Source organism: Condylostylus longicornis, unplaced genomic scaffold, assembly GCF_029603195.1.
Source record: "Condylostylus longicornis isolate FDR11 unplaced genomic scaffold, ASM2960319v2 ptg000005l, whole genome shotgun sequence".
Classification (NCBI taxonomy): domain Eukaryota; kingdom Metazoa; phylum Arthropoda; class Insecta; order Diptera; family Dolichopodidae; genus Condylostylus; species Condylostylus longicornis.
This window is the reverse complement of record NW_026577974.1, coordinates 276315-295004: the sequence shown is the minus strand read 5'-3', so window position 1 is coordinate 295004 and position 18690 is coordinate 276315. Positions and strand designations below refer to the sequence as shown.

Here is an 18690-nt window from a genome sequence, read left to right as displayed (position 1 = left end):
TTGTGGTTGCAAAATTAGAAGAATCTTTCTTTGCATTATTTTCTAGCAAATTTCTATATTTAATTTATTTTTTTTTTGTAGATATATTTTAATTTGGATATGTCCAAAAAAGAAGTTTATTTAATCTTCAAAATGTTACCCCTAAAAATTGTGATTTTTTTAATGTTTCTGTTTATTAGCATTTAAATTGTCAAACACTTTACATGTTTACACTATCTAATCACTATGCTTATAAGTCATCTCCTGTCACTGTAAATTAAATTTTGATAAAAATAAAATTATAAAATGAAACGTGATTCGTTTTATAATAAACATTAATAAAGACAAATTGCATTTTATGAAAACGTTCAGTTTTGTTATGTTGCTGCGGCATCACGGTAATTTTGTTTGGATAATTTTGTTCTAGGATCAATAGTTCTATATCTTCTGTTCTTCGTCTTTTAATTTAACATTAATGAAAAATCTGACAGATATACTATCCCAGTAATCTCAAGTACGGAAAATTAAAGTAATCAAAATTGATTGCGTATAACTCTCTTATAATTGAACAGAATATTTATACCAAAGTATATCCACTAACAAGTAGTTCGACTCTCCGTTTACATCACACTAATGCAATCACTCACCAATTTTTATATACAAAAAATTCCTTTAGTTAAAAAAGTTAAGCAGTATACTTTCTTATTTTCATTTTTATACACATAAGAATTTTTGGGAGAGGGAAAGAGTACGCAATAGATGTCAACCTGTTTTTTTATAATGTAATTTTGAAAGGCGACACTTTATTATTTGTTCCTATATAAAGTATAGGGAAAAATATTAAGAATTTTAAAAGCGACACAATAATTTCTGTAATTCATTCCAGTACAAGGAGGCAAAAAATGTGTATTATATTATAAAAGCGAAGAAGAAAAAAAGTGTTTAAAAAAATTATTATAATTTATATAATATAATTTTTAAAAATAATAAAAATAAATTTTGAAAAGACGTACAATAGTGAAAAAAAATTTAAATAGTTGTGAAAAAAATATTTTTTTTTATAAAAATGGGTAAACATTAAAGATGTGAAGAGATATGTAGTTTTGAAAATATTTTAAATATTTAGTGTTAGGCATTTGTAATTAATAAATAAAATAAATAAATTATCTTTAAATTTTTTATTTTTATTTCAATCTTAATAAATTTAGAACATATTTCCCATGAATTGTTAATAATTATATTTCATAAAGTAATCAGTATGCATACACCTTTGTTTTCCTTATAAATTACTTTATTTCTATGTCACTACCTGATAATGTGTATCTATTGTACCAGGTACATGCATGTGTACATTCATACCTGAAATTTCAAACTCTTTTGCTTCCATACATTCGAATTTTTTACCTAAATTTTATAAAATGAAAAATAAATTTTGTTATTTCAAAATAAAAATAACAAAATTTTTACCTAACTTAATTTAATTTTATTTTAGTTCAATGTTTTTGATACACTCGTTTGTTTACAATATTTTGTTGCTTTCTTGCCTACACAACTCTTATTACCATCTATTTGTAAAAAAAATGGAATATTTTAAGAATTTGGAAGCAAGATGCAAATGAAAACTAACGGAATGGAACGAGTCGAATTACTTATTAGTAGATATACTTTGATTTATACCTAACCCTAATTTAAATAACTTGCATTCGGAATTTAAACTAATTTGCCGACATTTTTATTGACAATTTTATTATTTATACCTTTCATATTTACACATTCAAAATAGTTTAATCTGTACATATTTTACATTCGAAGTTTGTGTAATTTCGTACATCCTTTCAAAATTTAACTTTATACTAATACGACTATAACTACTTCTAAATAATATTACAGATTTGTTATTTCTACTAATTTTCTGTTTAATAGAAATGGAAGATTCCTCAAAATTTAAGAATGAAAAGATCAAGGATAAGTTCCAAATTTATTCATCACTAGCTTTTATGGTAGTAGTAGTTATTATAGGAGTTCCTATGTGGTGGAAAACTACAGAAGTTTACAGAAGTACGCTTCCCAATAACGAAATAAAATATTTAAATGCAAAGAACATAAAAATTTTTTTAAATGTATACGTTTGCTCGTCTGATATCTTGCGATCTACATATCTAATTGAAGGCATTAAATCTTATTTCGAACATTCCGATATATTTCACATTAATTTTGTACCATTAAATGTTAGCACAAATGATATAAAAACCCCAGCTTCTTTAGAAAATTTATTGAAAACCAGATTTGTTAAAATTAATATTGGAGATTTCTTAATAATGGAATGGATTTCACAAAAAGAAGACGTTTTGGTAACGTCGGAAAGAACTGCTTATATATCCAAAGAAGCTTCACCTAAGCAGTTAGCCAAAGTTTTACGGCATGTGTTGAAAGTGAATGATATACTAAACATAATAAATGAAAAAAAATCTGATAGAATTCATGGTTCATATGTTCTCAATCATCAAAATGTCGTTATTTCAGTTATTAATCCGAATCCTAACAAAATTGATGTTAAATGGAATGTGAAAGAAGCAGTTCAACTTTACTTAGAACCTCTTTTAAAATATATTAATCCTATTTCAAAGTTTACATTAAAAACTCAGTTCAAATATCAAATATCTCTTGATTTGCCGTTAAAACATGTCAAAGACGAATCTAAAACTGGAAGACACTACGGGTTATCAGAAGCAGATTTACCACATATAATAACTTCAGTGGAAAAAAATTTGGGTGAGTACACATCATTCCACTTGGCATCGCATACATATTTAAATTCTAACAAATTTAGTTTAGATGCTTAATATACATATGTACATGTAAGTATCTATTGCTTAAACAATAAAAACAGTGATTTTACCTATATTGTAAAAATAACAGTGTACCTATATTGTAAAAATTTTATTTTTTTTTTTCGGATTATTCTGATAGACTTCAAGTAAAATAAAAAAGCTTTATTGTTCAGTTTAAAATGAAAAACACCAAATAAAATATTTAGTTGAATTTTTTAAAAAGAACGATCTTAGTAAAAATTAATATTAAATTCGGCATTGTTTTCTTAATTCAGTACTAACAATATTTAATAAAATTTATTTATTTCCAGGTTTTATTACTTCGGATAATCCAGTTATAAATTTGGTCATATATATTTCCCCATGTGAAACATCACCTATATATATATATCAACGACATGAGTCCATAAATTTATCTGTTAAAAACTCTTCTGTTCAATCATTTATTTCTCCTAAATGGGGTTCCGTAGCCATATACAACCCCCCATTAGCTGTATGTGAAAAGTATGAAGAAAATTCTCAAAGAACTAAATTTAATGTTAATTCTAAGGATGTGATGCAGTCCCTACTGTTTCAATTACAAAACTATTACGAAATAAATTTGAATCCACATATTGAAGGAGTTAAAATTATAGAAACCCAATCATTATATCCACATGAATGGCAGTATGATGGTTATATTCGCCGGATTGTTGTCAGTGAAATCTTAACGGCAATAAGAACTTTACAATCTTTAATTCAACTATTAAATAATATCAACTACATCGTTATTAATGACGATGTAGGCGTATCAATAAACAAAGCTTATGAAAATGTTATTAAGGCTAAAGAATTTTTAATTAATGGAAACTTGACGAAAGCGGCAAAATATGCTCATGAAAGTTACGTGTTTTCGGAACGAGCCTTCTTTGATGCTAGCTTGTTAGCTCAGCTCTATTTTCCTGACGAACAAAAATACGCAATTTACATACCCTTGTTTTTACCTATTATGGTTCCAGTAGTCACATCATCTGTAATGATCTTCAAGTGGTATACGAAGGGAAGCTGAATAACGTATTAAATAATTAGAATTAATTAGAATTAAGAGATACTCGCTATTTAATATATTGAAGTTAAAATAAAGTATTCTGTTGTATAAAATAATCCGTACTTACATGGAATTGCTTTAAAAATTCATACATAATTTAATACAAATGCCTTTTTGGTTACTACTTCTTTTCCTATTTAATAACAGATGTTTCTAAATTATGAAATTTTTTATGGATTTCTTTCGATTCTTTCAAAAATTTCTTAAATATATTATTTCCATTAATGAAATTTTTTTCTCAAAACTGAATTCTTTGCAAAATTTCTTACCAAAAACTTCAAATATATTTCAAACTTCATTATGTACAAAATATAAATTTCAAGTATATTTTACTGAATAATTACATTATGTATTCAAATTTTCTTATAGGCCCTGTTAACTTTTGAGTCTGAATTTCGATGTAATTCATGGCATATATACCTACCTACATCAATCAATTTCTCTATATCAACTCCGGTTTCAACACCCATTCCATTCAGCATGTATACAACATCTTCGGTTGCTGCGTTTCCTGAAGCTCCTTTTGCATATGGACAACCACCTAAACCAGAAACCGAAGCATCAACGACCGATATGCCGTATTCCAATGACTTTAATATATTTGGTAAAGCTTGTCCATATGTATCGTGATAATGTACAGCAATTTGGTCAACATCAGCTGCTTTTAAAACTACATCTAGTAGTTTTTTTATTGAACCTGGCGTTCCAACACCAATTGTATCTCCTAAAGATATTTCATAACATCCCATGTCTAAAAACTTTTCAACAATTTTGGCAACTTTAATAGGGGAAATAGGTCCTTCGTAAGGACATCCAACAACGGTAGATATATATCCACGTACTTTAATTTTTTTTTCCAATGCAGCTTTCAAAATAGGACGAAAATTATCAATACTTTGCGTTACTGTGCAATTTATATTTTTTTTTGAAAAAGATTCAGATGCTGCTCCAAAAATTGAAATTTCCTCAGCACCAGCGCACACAGCAGCTTCAAATCCCTTTAAATTTGGAGTTAGTACTGGATATGAAACACCGGGATACTTAATTATGTTTTTTAATATCTCCGAATTATCACTCATTTGAGGTACCCATTTTGGACTAACAAACGATGTAACCTCTATTGTTTTTAAACCTGCTGCAGATAAACCATTAATAAGATTTATTTTTACCGAAGTTGGAACAATTTGTTTTTCATTTTGTAGTCCGTCTCTTGGTCCAACTTCAACTATACGCACATCGCATGGAATACTTCCAGACTAGAATTTGATACTTGTTTAATAACTTAAATTTAAATCATGCGCACATGGTACCATTAATGTACAACATTTCCTAGAACTTTTTAAATTTATTGTACAAAATTTTTTTAATAATTGAATCATATTATTTTCAGATTTGAAATCTAAACTTTGAGTTTAAAAGGTATAACATGAAGTACGTATGTATTTATTTCACGGCTGACGACAATACTTATAATGATTTTTTGTAATGTCAAGATTCATTTAATTCGCAAGAATATTTTTATTGCTACAACTCTCAATATAGGCGATATAAAACATTCGACGAAAATCGCAATAGCGACATCTACAATCAGAAGTTTAAACTTAAAATTAAAATAACAATTGAAGACACCAGTAAATTAAGGTGTCAACTACGCTTTTTGAGATTTCGAGTAAATTAACCTTCCTCCAAAGCAAAATAATTAAAAAGTGTGACATAATACCTTTTGAAGACAACTTATCTTAAAGTTATCTAAGTGAGACAAGTTATCAAGAGAAGACAAGTTACCTAAGTGAGTTTTTAAAAAAAACGGGTTTTTGAGATTAACATATAAAACATCTATTTATGCAATAAACCCATTTACGTAAAAACGTTCAACTCATTTTCGTAAATTTATTATGCTTCGTATAATAAATAACGAAACAAAATATACCGTGTTGAATTCCACATGTCTACTTTATATACGCCAAAATCCAAGATGAACAGCCTAATCGCGTATTTCGCTTTTTCATCTCATTTTTTATTCACTTTAAATCAGAATTCTCTATTATTATAATCCATTATAATGTTGTTCAATAAGATTACTCTATTTTTCAGTTGGATTTTTGCATTTTTTCTCAAAATATCATTTAACGTCTCACTAATGTCTTTATATCTAACAAGTCTCAATACTCAATTTTTTTTACGAAATATTACGAATTTTTGGCTTCGTTGCTGGTTTTTTCTTTAAGTGCCACCAGCGTTCCCACTTGGATACAATTGTATCCATTTGGATACATTTTTGCTTTAAATTTGAGCTTGGATACAAAGATAATCAAATCTGCTAAAATGCCGAAATTGGCTACATTTTAAAATTTTGCTGAAATATGGATACATTTTTTTTCAAACACTAAATAAATATTACAAAACAGTTAAAATGCTGCTAATATTAAATCGCGAAGTTGCTTTATCATCAATAAATGTTATTTGCTGGCTTTTCTAAACAGGTTTCCGAATTTTTTAAAATTTGTCCGTTTTCATGGTCAATCGTCTTTACCGCATAGTTCAACAACTACAGAAGGCATATATGCATATGTTTTTTCTGACCTTAACTTTCACATTTAAAATATAATAGAAGTTGTATGTGATTTCTTAAAGAATTTAGTATAAATAACAAAACTCATATTGTGGAATAAAGCAAATTAATATTAATTATGGGTTAATTTGTACAAAATAAGACGAATTATTATAATAATGCTATTTTACGAGGTTGGATGCATTTTGGATACATTTTTTTCTCGAAATTGGATACATTTTGTTTTTTCCGAGTGGGAACACTGAGTGCCACTGATCATGTCATATTTTTTATTATTTTTTTCTTTTTTTTACGTAAAAAAGAGTTTAATATTTTAAAAAATCTCAGGATATTATACACATTTTTTTAAAAGCTTCCCATTTAAATTCTATTGCACGAAAAAGAAAGAAAGGTAGGAGGAAAGAAAAAATGATAAAAAATTTCAAATTTATATTTCAGTATGGTTTCAAATGTTAATGAGGAAGAATGTATGATTTTTCATGCACATTTTGTATTTCCCAATAAGTTGAGTAGTGTCGGCTAACAAAGATGTTAATAAAAGTAATATAGGTTGACACATTTCAACAATTTGAATTATCTCATTTCGGTTATTTATACGTTACTTATAAAATTGTTTCAAATAATTTCAGCTAGTTTTTAAGTTATTAAAAATAAATATGTATGTATATACCCACTTCCAATAAATTTTTTTTAAATAATTATTTTAAAACTATTTCAAACATGTTATATTGAGTGCTTCAAAAATTTTGCTGTGTTCTTTTTTCATATTTTATTAGCAGGTAAACAAGAGCAATCTATTTATAAAATGTCCCTGCATGTGTATGTATGACCTATCTTAATTCTAAACGGAAAGAATATTACATAAAGAACAAAAATTTTAAAATACCTGTTATTTTACAGTCGGAATTTTTGAGTCATTTGGTAAAATACCATTTATTTCAAAAATAGAAAAATATTCAAATCCGGTCATAAAAATAAATCATTGTTTTTTCCAAACATTTTAAATATTTTTTTTTCTTAGGTAATTGATATAAATGATAGTAAGTTTTTAATATTTTTTTCAAATAAAAATAGAGATAAAATTTTGAAGTTTATATAAAATTTGTATTTAACAAATAATATTTGATTGTATTTTAGATATTATTTTCTAATTCCCTCTCCAAATTTTTTCTTTAATATGTATTTATATCAATATTTAATAATTATCTTTCATTAATTATATTTTCAACTTGACACCACAGTTACTTCCCATATCTCGAGTTAACTTACCCTATGAGAAAAAAAAGCTGTTCACTTAAAAATAATGAAATGCTTTCAGTAACATATAAAACGTTGAAGGCGAAGGATGTGCTTGTTGTTTTTCCGCTTTTTTTAAATTTTAAAATAATTATCAATGAAAATATTAATATATTTTTTTGATTTTTCGAATATATTTTCTAAATTTTACCTGCTTTATAACAAGTGTGAATTTATTTTAATATGTCTTCTCAAAAAATAGCCACTTCGATTTAAAAAAACCCATACAAAATAAGGTCGTGCTTTTAAGTTTCTCTCTGAGCATTGGGACTTGTTAGATATAAAGACATTAGTGAATCTAATAAGAATAGAGTAGTTTTTTTACTCAGCGAAAGTGAGATCGTTATTAGGTTCCCTCACAAGACCGTATTTAATTCTAATTCAGTTATCTTAGTAAAAAAATGATATGGTTTGTCTCTTGAGAATGTTGTTTTTCATAGTTTTTACTTAATTTTTAAATAAATTGTATTATTTTAATATACTTTTTGAATTTGTCAAAAAAATAATCTATATATTAAAATTTAACTGAGCTTTTACAATTTTTCTTGGAGAGACTTACCATATATTTCGTAGAATATGACATTTATCAAATTACATACATACTTTGTTTTGTAGATATGGCTCGCTGAGAACCTGCTAGCTGCCAAATGTCAATTAATGTTCAAATGTCATAAGAAAAGGCTATCTAGTGGGAAATTCTGTTTTTAAAGAAGTTTGACGTCAAAAACAAAGAAGAAATGGAACAAGAATAAGAAAATTCCAAAACACTCAAGCTATAATTTTTAAATTTTCTACTGTAAAACAAAATGTTTAAATTAAAAAAGCGAGCTTTTCTTTAAATACTCACTTAAATATTTTTAACTTTTACAGAGTTATTTTGGTTAATTCGAAGTATATGTTTATGCCTCTAAAGTTGGTTACGCATCTTTATATTCCTGAAACGTGTGAATTACAAACATCTATTTTGTATTATTTAAGAATCATTTGAAAAAAACACAAGAAAATGCCAAGGAAACCAAGTAACGAAATTTTGCAAGGGGATATGAATAAGTGGGTTAATGATGCTTTGAATTATATTGAAGGCTCTGATGTCGACTCAAATAAATCCTTAAAAAACGTTGTTTCTAATAGTCTAAATAAACCCATCGATGTGAAAAAAGCGGCAAAAAAGGCTAAACAGAAATTAAAAAAAGAAGAAAAAAGGCTTTTGTTTCAATTGAGAGAGCTTCGCGAACAATTTCATAGTATTTATTTTAAAGAATTTGAAGCAAAAAATGAACTGAGAGACTTTAAAAGCACAAAAAAACAAGATAAAAGGAAAATTTTGGCTGTAGAAACCACGATAAAAAAGTTAAAAAAAACAAAGTTAAAAATAGAAGCTAATATCCTGGAATTAATTTGTAGTTTGAAAACTATCAATCCAAATTTTAAGTTTGCTTATCTTCCCACAAAAGAAGAACAGCAGCAATATGTAGAAGCAGTGAAGGTAAATACAGAAAAAGAAGAAAAATCGAAAAATCGAGTAACATCTAAAAACCCTACGCAATTAGAAACTGATCCAACAATACTCCGGGCAACAGTTTTAAATTCGGATATTTCAGGATTCTCTCCGTTGTATTCAACAAGTCCGCGATATTTTCCTAATTCTATTTCCGATGCACCAGAAAACGAAAATGCAGAGCCGAGTAAAGATTTATCAGAGAGGATTGTTACAATACGAAGAGTATATTTGCCAGACAGCGAAGCTCAAGTAACTGTTACTGCCAAGGGGAAATCGCCAGATCAAGATAAATTATTATATACGTTTGTAAATGGTCAATTGTTGCCTGCTAATAAAACCAGTCAAACAAAAGTGAACAAAAAAAAGGAAACTGGGACACCAAGACAGTCATACCAATGTATATATTAGTATTCGGTTTACCATTAACATTCGGTTTCGCAACTAACTTTTCTTCTTTTTTAGGTTACAATCAACTTCAACACATAGAAAAAATAGATCCAAAACTAAACAAAACAAGTTGCCATTTGAAAGGTCAAATTTCCCAATACGATTTTGAAACAGTCTGTTCAAATAATTTAAGTAAGGACCAAACAGACTCCAAAGAAGCTAGTAATAAAAAAGGAAAAAATATTAAGTGTGAAATTGAGTCATTTAAAACCACAAAAAATTTGAAAACGGTAAAAGAAGAGCATCAAGAAAATATTGTACAACAAAAACAAAAGAAAAAAAAATCTAAAAAGAAAAAGGACTTGAACAGCGATTCCGTCATTGAATCAACTAGTAAACAAATTACTTCCAACGAAAATACTGATTTGAAAAATAGTTTAATTGAGCCATTTAAATTGAATTTCGGAAAAGAAAATGTATTGACATTAGTAAAATTAAATGGATCTGATAATGTAGGAGCTTTTCACGATTGTGAACTAAATCAAGAGCAATCAAGCAAAATCAATCAGAATTTTGGTGCAATGGGGTGTGACTACAATAATCACGTTCAATATAAATTTAATAATAGCTTGGAAAATTTATGTCCTGCCATTAAAAGTCTTTCTTTAAATTCTAATAATTTTCCAAATTCGTATTGTAAATCTGAGAACCCAAGTATTATGGAGCAATTAAAGCAAGGTGTAAATGTCGAAAACTTAAAATTACCCCCAGGAATATCTTTGACGAAAGTTGATCCAATTACGTCTCAAGCTCTACGTGTAAAACAAAACTCAATTCAAAAATTGTCGCAACAAATTAATGACATAAAAATTAATCCGTCATCTGTAAATAATTTTTCACCTATTTATCCCAATATTGAAATTACCCCACATTTTATAAATCATGATCCGAGCGGTCTTATAATGATTGATACGAACCATAGTAATTTATATAAGCGACCAGAACGATGTACTCAAATCAAACAAGATACAAATAAACATTTACCCACTACATATCAAACTGATGAACAAAAAAATCAGGAAAAATCCAAAATTAAAACAAAAAAGAAAAACAGAAAAAATAAAGTTAAACAAAATACGCAAGAATCTAATTTTATAACATTAAAAAATCCTGTGTTTAATAATTTAACTCGAATGGATGTACCTCCGGAATTTTTATGTCAAACACTGAATGATGATCAACCAGCTTTAATAACAAAAAATGAAAACGGTATGTTTACTATACGGAATACAGCTCTTCAAAATAATTTCTTAGGAAGATATCCGTATGCAGGACCTGGTGGAATATTAATACCAACAAAAACGTCACCATCAATTCCAAAGTCAGAATGTAAAGTAGGACATTTGCTTGAAAACAGCTGTGATACTAGAAAAATCAATTATAGTTATCCTTTTAATAGGTATATCGAAAGATCATCTGAAGGTAACAAAAATTTATGTCTAGCCCACAATTGTGCAATTTTTCTTTTTTAGATCATGTTTGCGAATCAAGTGGATATTGAAATCTTACATTACCAGATTGTCGTTTTTTTCCCACTTTAACAGGCACCTTGCAATCTTAAGAAGTACAAGCATAGTCTTTAACTGAAGCTTGATTTTACTGGATAGTAAATATTTTATTGAAAGTGTCAGTATCAGCGTAAACTTAGAAATTCATCAAAATGTATATACTTATCAATTCAACTTATTTTGACGCAAAAATTTTTTTTTAAATTTAAATAAGATTTCAGTTGGACATGTACAATAAAACCTTTTAGAAAAACCTAACCTATTTTCTTTGTTGTTTTATTAGACAATTTCTACTTTTAACAAGCACAAGTTTAGCCTTTGACTTGAACCTGATATTACTGAAAACGCAATTTTTTTTTGTAAAATGCCATTTTTAAATGTTTAAAAAATCATGAAAATATATTGAAAATAAATTTTCTTGGGTTTTTTGCAAATTACGTACTAAATATCAAGAGTACGTTATTACGTAAAATAAATATACATATTTTGGAAATCGGACAAGGTTGCCAACACTTAAGCCTAAGAACAATGCGTATACATATAATTTATACATATTTAACTCTCGAAATTTGATGTTTTAAATTAATAGAATTTAAAATGTATTATATAATATATGCTAATCAATTATTAATGGATTAAGGTAAATATGCGTGCTTATTACTCTGGATCTTTCTTGTTCTACTAATCTTTTCTCGGGTTAAGAAGAAAAAAATATGTAAACAGATAGTGTAAGAACATAATTCAGAACACATATGTTCTCTAGTTCAATTTATGTATGAAGATATACATATATATTTGTGATGGTTATTATTACCATTTTACCCAATCCTCCATATTCCATGCAATGTACGTACATATGTACATTGCATGTTGAATTTTTCGTTATTTTGGCATTCTACAACCCCTGCAAATGAGTTTTGTAAATACATACCGCCAACTACTTTTGCTCTGCTTTTTATCTTCTTTTTCAATTATTTCCTTGGAAATAAATACAAAAATAATATAGCTAAGCACATACCCTTTTTTACATATCCGAATTTTGTAATTTATTACTGTGTATCAAACTTAAAAGCTATTTTATACAAATTTGAAATTTTTATATTTTTTCACGATTTTATAAATACTTATACACTAAAATATGAATTTTTAAGCCGAATTCGGAAACAGTTATATAAAATTCATATACTTGTAATTAACAATTTTCTAATTTGTTTTAAAACTTACAATGAGTTTTTCAGTAAAGCTCGTTTATACCTCGTCAGTTTAATTTTTACCACGACTATACTATGCTGAAACGATTATAATGAATTTGATTCGAGCGTATTAATATTGAAACTAACGTTACATATGAAATTGCTAAGATAATAAAAATAAAAATTTCTCTTTCATTTAAAAAACATTATTGCAAAAATAAACATTACGATTATAAAATTTATAAATAAAAGTGTTGTTAAAGTAGAAAAATTAAAAAATAGGGAACATTAACGCTTCACCAATTTTATGACAACATTAAAGCAGATAAGTTCCTTTGTAATATAGTATCTTTAACAGAATTAAAAACAATTTGAATATTCTCTGTGTCAACAGCATTTGTATAGTGATGATAAATTATGCTTTTTGTATTTCGACGGACGTTTAAAAACATTTGCAAGATAAAATTTCGTACATCTAATATTGAATGAGGGTTTCCTGTAAATTCTGGATGGTACGAACGTATATCAGTCTCAGGGTTTTTCACTTTTTCTTCCAATAAATCCGACTTATTCAAAAATAATATTATCGAAATACCATTAAAAGTGCTATTATTTACAATGGTATCAAAAATATTTTTCGATTCTTCCAAACGGTTAGTTTTCCTTATGGAGAAATAATATTTAAATTAATTTCTGATATACATAAATATTATTTACTTTACCTATCTTCAGCTAAAACTTGATCAAATTCTGAGGATGAAACTAAAAATATAATTGAAGTTACTGAATTATCGAAGCATTTTGTCCACTTCTGTCGCTGGGTGCGCTGCCCACCAACATCAACAAAAACAAACGGAATGTTCTGAATGCAAATAGATAAACATTAAATAAATTAGGAGTTTTATGAAAATATAATAAAAACAACTTTTGCCTTAGATTTACTTGCGGCGAATAAAATTTGTTATACATATTTTAACCAACAACACATACTGACCTGTATTCTAATCATGAACTCATAAACACCCTTCGTGGCCTTACGACAACGAAGAATGTCTTTTTGGGATGGTACATAATCCAGCCTAGCTATACGATTTACTTCATCAAAGAAATAACTAACCGAATCACTCTAATTAAAGAAATAAATTTAAATAAATTCGTTATACGCATTCATATATATAAAATACGCATCTTACAATTTGAAACTCTCTTCGCCTATCATAAGCTGTTTTGATACCTTTGTCATACCACAATGTACGAACAACTGGAGCATATTCTATAAATTGTTCTGTACTTAAGCCAGGGCCACAGTACAATAGTTTAACTCGTTCAGCAGCCTTTTCTGTTATCTGATGTTCCAAAGGGATTTCTAATTTTTCCCTCGCGTCGACTAGAACTTGCATCCCTAAATAAAATTACATTGAATCAAAGGCATTATAATTACATTTTTAAAGTCTTTCATCAAATTCAATTAAATTTGTAATAAAAAAGTTAGTTACTGTTTTATGAAATGAATTTATAATGGCTCATATTTTAATGTTGTTCGTCATTTCATTAATAAAATAGATTCCGAAAAGAATGAAAAAATAATTATCAGAATATGGTCGCGTAACATATTAAAAAAAGGAGTTTGTAAACCTTTACAGATTTTGTTCTAATTTTTTAAAAAATATTTACACGAAATTTTGGGTCTCAAAAAGGGCGTAGAACAAAATATTAAAAAAGTCTTGAAAAACTCTTAGCAGGAGATGGCTACTTTTTACTAAACGTGTGCACAACTGTACACATGTTTAGTAAAAAGTATCTTATTATAAAATTTTTTCTCTGACTAACCGCTATTCTTTCTTTGATGGATTGAGAACTCTTTGTTCTTCTTTTAATTTTTTTGTTGCATTATTTTTATTAATTTAACTTACCCCTTACAATATTTTGATATATTACATGTTGATATTCTCTTACTAACTCTGGTTCAAAATTTATTCCGTGGATGATTCGCATTTGTTTTAAAAATGTTGATTTGCCTGACTCACCTGCACCTAATAGTAAAAGTTTAACCTAAAAATATTTCAGAATATAATATGTTGTATGCTTGTACGTACACGATTTTCAATTTTTAATAAAAGCTAACAAATTAAATTTAAAAAAATTTTATTATATAAAATTATTTGAAATTTTTAATATTTTCTGTTATTTTTTAAGTGGTAGCAATGGAATTTCTAGTAAAAACAAATTTGCACATAATCCCATTCCAACAATATGATGAATTTATTTTTCATTTAATGCCGAATCAAAAAACAAAATTGGCTACATCTAATTTACACATTATAATTTAATATTATGAGACCCTTAACCTTAGTGAAAGGATTCAAAAAATTCAATAACCAGTTCATTGCTCAATTTTGATATTGAGACTTATTTTAGCGATATTATTATAGGATATATGTAAATTGTTTACATGAAGTTTGTTTTGTTTGAAGGTTGCAATAGATGTGGAGACATAAATGATTTAAGTGAAACGTTGTTTTTCCTTAAATTTTCATATGTTTATTACTAGTTAATTTAATTCATTTAATTACAAAATTGATGTACTTTATGCTATCATTAAAAGTTGTTTAAAAATTTTAACAAAAAAATCTATTTAAAATTAATCAAAAAAATCTATTATTTGCGCCTGTTGGCGATATGCTTAATGCTTGATCTAAGCAATAGATGTCTGATATAAAAAGTTTTAACTTATTTTAAAATACTATTTATGTATATGAAGAAATAAGATATGTTACCAATTAATATTAAAAAATGTATTACAAATACGAAGAAATTATGGAAAATTATAAAATACTTTTCGTGGTACGCATTAACTTACTAGTAGCTCCAATTATAGCAATAAAAAAATTACAATTATTATAGTCTAGCATGGCTTTTCAACGTCATTAAATTTGAATTTCAGAAATCACAAAATAAGATGTTGTAAGTAAGATGCACAACATTAGAAACAATATTGCGCGTGGTTATTGCGATATCTGTTTTTAATTTAAAGAACTTTTAAAGAAAATAAACTTGATTTGATCTCTTGGTTTTTAATAATTGCATAAAAAATGCTGACATTTCTGTAGAGTTAAAAATTATTCGAATCACGCCTGCATGATATAGTGACGAACATCGGATCTAATTTAAATTTTAAATTTTTAAAATAATTGCATTGAATTTATTTAACTGAGGAAAATTTATTTGAATTATTTAGATTAGTTTTAAAATTTGTAAATCTCGCAATACTTTCTCTGATTTTGTTATCCATTGTAGCCTTTTACAAGTATAAATTACAATATAAGGGCTATAATCAATTAAAACATATTAAGTAAATAAAAGCAAAAGCAAAATAATAATTGTTTTTATTAAAACTACTTTTTAACTGGTTATTAATACAGGTGATATCTATAAAAAAATTTGATAAATTCATAGTCACACAAGAACTACACAACAAAATATAAAGTGTGCATTCTGAAAGATAAAAAGTTGACACATCTGTAGGTCCACATGACACATTATCCAGGTATTATTTCCTCATATTGAGGTCGCCGGAATGCAACTGCTTAGAATTATCTTCCTCATATAAATTGTTTTATAAACAATTTATGTGGGGAAGATATAAACAAGATATATATATGAAGTTTTATAAACAATTTAAGGATTTCCTTAAACAAAAAAAGTTTGATCAAACCTTTTGTTTACGGCATATTGCTCTTCAGCAATAAAAATTTACACATTGTTTACATATTTTGTGTACGAAAGTTAAAACTTTCTATTAAAATAAATGATAATATGTGCCATATATCTTTGTAAAATATATTGATCGGGAAAATTATAGAATAGTATATGTATATACTTATAGAAAATATGTAATCCTAATCATCATTTTGGAGGAGAAGTACCTAGGAACCCACACCTAGGTACTTAAAAAATACAACATTATATTATATTTGTAATAAAGCAAGCATATTATGTTGTAATACTTATGTTATTTTATTTTAATTAATTCTAGTATTGAAGTAAATTTTTAATAAGTCATAGTTTCAACCAAAATGTAAGATACAATGTACAAAAAATAAAATTTGATGCCTTCTTCTCTGACTCCCATAAGTGTTATCGACACCTTAAGGAGTTGTTGAAAACCTATTACCCACACACAAATTTTTAGTTAAGATTAAAATATTTGGTAAAAAAATCATTTCCAAAGAAAGTATGCACTTACTTAGATAGGTAACTGAGGTCATTGTTCAGTTTAAGAGGATATTTCAAGCTGTATACTTTCCAAAGAAAGTATGCACTTACTTAGATAGTTAACTGACGTCATTGTTCAGTTTAAGAGGATATTTCAAGCTGTATACTTTCCAAAGAAAGTATGCACTTACTTAGATAGTTAACTGACGTCACTGTTCAGTTTAAGAGGATATTTCAAGCTGTATTGACTGTAATTGAAGGAATTTCGTGTAAAACAAATTCGGGAGTCTGTATGGAGATATCGCATGAATATATTTCTTAAACTATTTTTCTATTCAGTTAGTAGGTGTCATAAAATTTTACTTAATTATCTTGCTATAGCAAGCCTATTTACTTTATAATAGTGTATTAATGTGTATGTAATGTTATTTAAAGGTAGGTTCGATTCGTCCTGAATTTATCAGAAACTATTTGTATTTTAACCTTTTCATCGACAATATGTACGCAAATATTTATGTAGGTAGTAAGTTATTTAATCATGAGATAGCTCATAGTCACATACTTGTTGTTGATATTTGATCTGCGCAAGTGAAGAACACATATCTTTTCTCCATTATAACACTACATCCTATTCATATTAGTTAGCATTCTATGAGGTAACATATCATATATTATAATATGTAAGTATATTGTATGAATTCCGTACGATAACATATCACACTTACTGTAAATTTTTTACTATAGACTGTAATATGTTGTTTTTACATACATAGGTACATTAGTATACATATCAAGAAAGAAAGATCTATATTTTATCTTTCGAAATTTTTATTTTTAGTTGTAATTTGTCTAAAACAACTTAATGAACTCACCTGTCTTGCGATCAGTTGTTTATCTTTTGCCAGAAATTTATCAATTTCCCGAGATTTGTACCTTTGTTCTACTTCCTCAGGATTAACACGCAGATTTAAAAAACAATTGACTAAATCTCCACAACATTTCAAACACGAAACACGAGAGTGACCTCTATTATGCCGCAAATTCAATGAAGTGCTAGGAGAAGTGATGTCGTAGCTACCATTATTTCCTGTTTCATAAGTGTTCATGTTATAATTATTGTCTTACACTGACATAAAATCTTTTAGTCAACTTCTTTGCATTACTTTTTTTCATTAATGAACATATTAATAAAGACAATCATTTAAAAAATTAACTTTTTATAGGCATTTGTAAACTTTCTTGAATTTCCTAATTTTAGAGAAAATCACGAAACAAACATTTTTATTAAAAATACATGCTAAAGTACTGAAACTAGAAGAATATTATTGCTTAAGTTTTTAGTTAAATTGTACTTTGAATTAAATCATTAACAAATAAATGAGAAAAAAAACTGTTTTAAAAGTTCTCCCGTAAAAAAAAACTACATTTTCCTTTGTTTTTAAAAAAAAAAATAGCTATTTGTCACTTTTCCTTTAATTTCAAAATTTTCAGAATATTTTCTACCAAAATAAATTTATTAAATCGAACAGTTTGAATGACAGCAAAATAAAATTTGATTAATAACTCTTTTTTGACATTTACTTTATTGTACCCTAAAAACAAAACTGCGGTCAATTGAAAATGCTAAAAGAACATACGATATAAAATAACACAAACGGTTGACAGTCATTTCGGTTGACGGTCACTTCTCATAAAACGTTTACAGCCACCTTCCACAAAATCACCTTCAGTCCATTAAAGCCAAATAGACTGAATGGAGTTTTTATGGGGAGGAACCGTTAACTAGAACGACGCTTTACAGTCACTTCCCACATAATCACCATTCAGTCCGCTAAAGCCAAATGGGCTGAATGAAATTTTTGTGGGAAGTGACCGTCAACTTAAAGCTCATTTAAGCTCTGGCTCTGATGAGCACATTAAATATTTTCAAACTCTATTACGATTGCCCCTTCATAATCTTATTTGGAACCAAATTTACTTAAAATCAAGTTTTTGCACGGGATTTTTGTGAAACATACATAAGTACCTTTAGTGTGAGAATAAACTTCTTTCTATAAATTT

The 18690-nt window shown here is 27.2% G+C and overlaps 4 protein-coding genes across 6 annotated transcripts; 2 read left to right on the top strand and 2 right to left on the bottom strand.

Moving 5' to 3' along the window:
• The first annotated feature begins 1771 nt into the window (after positions 1-1771).
• Positions 1772-3977, top strand: LOC129615819 (GPI transamidase component PIG-S). Its single transcript, XM_055531203.1, has 2 exons — positions 1772-2751; positions 3122-3977. The coding sequence occupies exons 1-2, from the start codon at positions 1905-1907 to the stop codon at positions 3856-3858; spliced, it is 1584 nt and encodes a 527-aa protein (XP_055387178.1). The 5' UTR covers positions 1772-1904; the 3' UTR covers positions 3859-3977.
• A 181-nt stretch (positions 3978-4158) lies between these two features.
• Positions 4159-5418, bottom strand: LOC129615846 (hydroxymethylglutaryl-CoA lyase, mitochondrial). Its single transcript, XM_055531231.1, has 2 exons — positions 5208-5418; positions 4159-5153 (listed from the first exon to the last, which is right to left on the bottom strand). The coding sequence occupies exons 1-2, from the start codon at positions 5274-5276 to the stop codon at positions 4251-4253; spliced, it is 972 nt and encodes a 323-aa protein (XP_055387206.1). The 5' UTR covers positions 5277-5418; the 3' UTR covers positions 4159-4250.
• A 3017-nt stretch (positions 5419-8435) lies between these two features.
• LOC129615402 (uncharacterized) lies at positions 8436-11477 on the top strand. 3 transcript variants are annotated; one of them, XM_055530601.1, is made up of 4 exons: positions 8436-8561; positions 8636-9663; positions 9729-11112; positions 11186-11477. In XM_055530601.1, exons 2-4 carry the CDS (start codon positions 8769-8771, stop codon positions 11298-11300), a joined length of 2394 nt encoding a protein of 797 aa, XP_055386576.1. In that variant the 5' UTR covers positions 8436-8561; positions 8636-8768; the 3' UTR covers positions 11301-11477. The 3 variants fall into 3 exon arrangements, with proteins under 3 accessions (XP_055386576.1, XP_055386592.1, XP_055386584.1); XM_055530617.1 differs by having other exon boundaries at positions 9729-11135; XM_055530609.1 differs by having other exon boundaries at positions 8439-8573.
• A 773-nt stretch (positions 11478-12250) lies between these two features.
• LOC129615055 (guanine nucleotide-binding protein subunit alpha homolog) lies at positions 12251-18202 on the bottom strand. The gene is made up of 6 exons (XM_055530109.1): positions 17502-18202; positions 14328-14466; positions 13608-13816; positions 13409-13540; positions 13137-13276; positions 12251-13077 (listed from the first exon to the last, which is right to left on the bottom strand). The coding sequence occupies exons 1-6, from the start codon at positions 17733-17735 to the stop codon at positions 12720-12722; spliced, it is 1212 nt and encodes a 403-aa protein (XP_055386084.1). The 5' UTR covers positions 17736-18202; the 3' UTR covers positions 12251-12719.
• Positions 18203-18690: the final 488 nt, after the last annotated feature.

Bases quoted from the DNA above. Each gene is read 5' to 3' on its own strand.
- LOC129615819 (XM_055531203.1), top strand. From the start codon at position 1,905: ATGGAAGATTCCTCAAAATTTAAGAATGAAAAGATCAAGGATAAGTTC. The intron at 2,752-3,121 runs GTGAGTACACAT...ATTTATTTCCAG, and splicing joins TTCAGTGGAAAAAAATTTGG to GTTTTATTACTTCGGATAAT.
- LOC129615055 (XM_055530109.1), bottom strand. From the start codon at position 17,735: ATGAACACTTATGAAACAGGAAATAATGGTAGCTACGACATCACTTCT. The intron at 13,817-14,327 runs GTAAGTTAAATT...AATTTTATTTAG, and splicing joins ATATCAAAATATTGTAAGGG to GGATGCAAGTTCTAGTCGAC. The intron at 13,541-13,607 runs GTAAGATGCGTA...TTCTTTAATTAG, and splicing joins GGCGAAGAGAGTTTCAAATT to AGTGATTCGGTTAGTTATTT.
- LOC129615846 (XM_055531231.1), bottom strand. From the start codon at position 5,276: ATGATTCAATTATTAAAAAAATTTTGTACAATAAATTTAAAAAGTTCT. The intron at 5,154-5,207 runs GTACCATGTGCG...ATCAAATTCTAG, and splicing joins GGAAATGTTGTACATTAATG to TCTGGAAGTATTCCATGCGA.
- LOC129615402 (XM_055530601.1), top strand. From the start codon at position 8,769: ATGCCAAGGAAACCAAGTAACGAAATTTTGCAAGGGGATATGAATAAG. The intron at 9,664-9,728 runs GTATATATTAGT...CTTCTTTTTTAG, and splicing joins ACCAAGACAGTCATACCAAT to GTTACAATCAACTTCAACAC. The intron at 11,113-11,185 runs GTATATCGAAAG...TTTCTTTTTTAG, and splicing joins TATAGTTATCCTTTTAATAG to ATCATGTTTGCGAATCAAGT.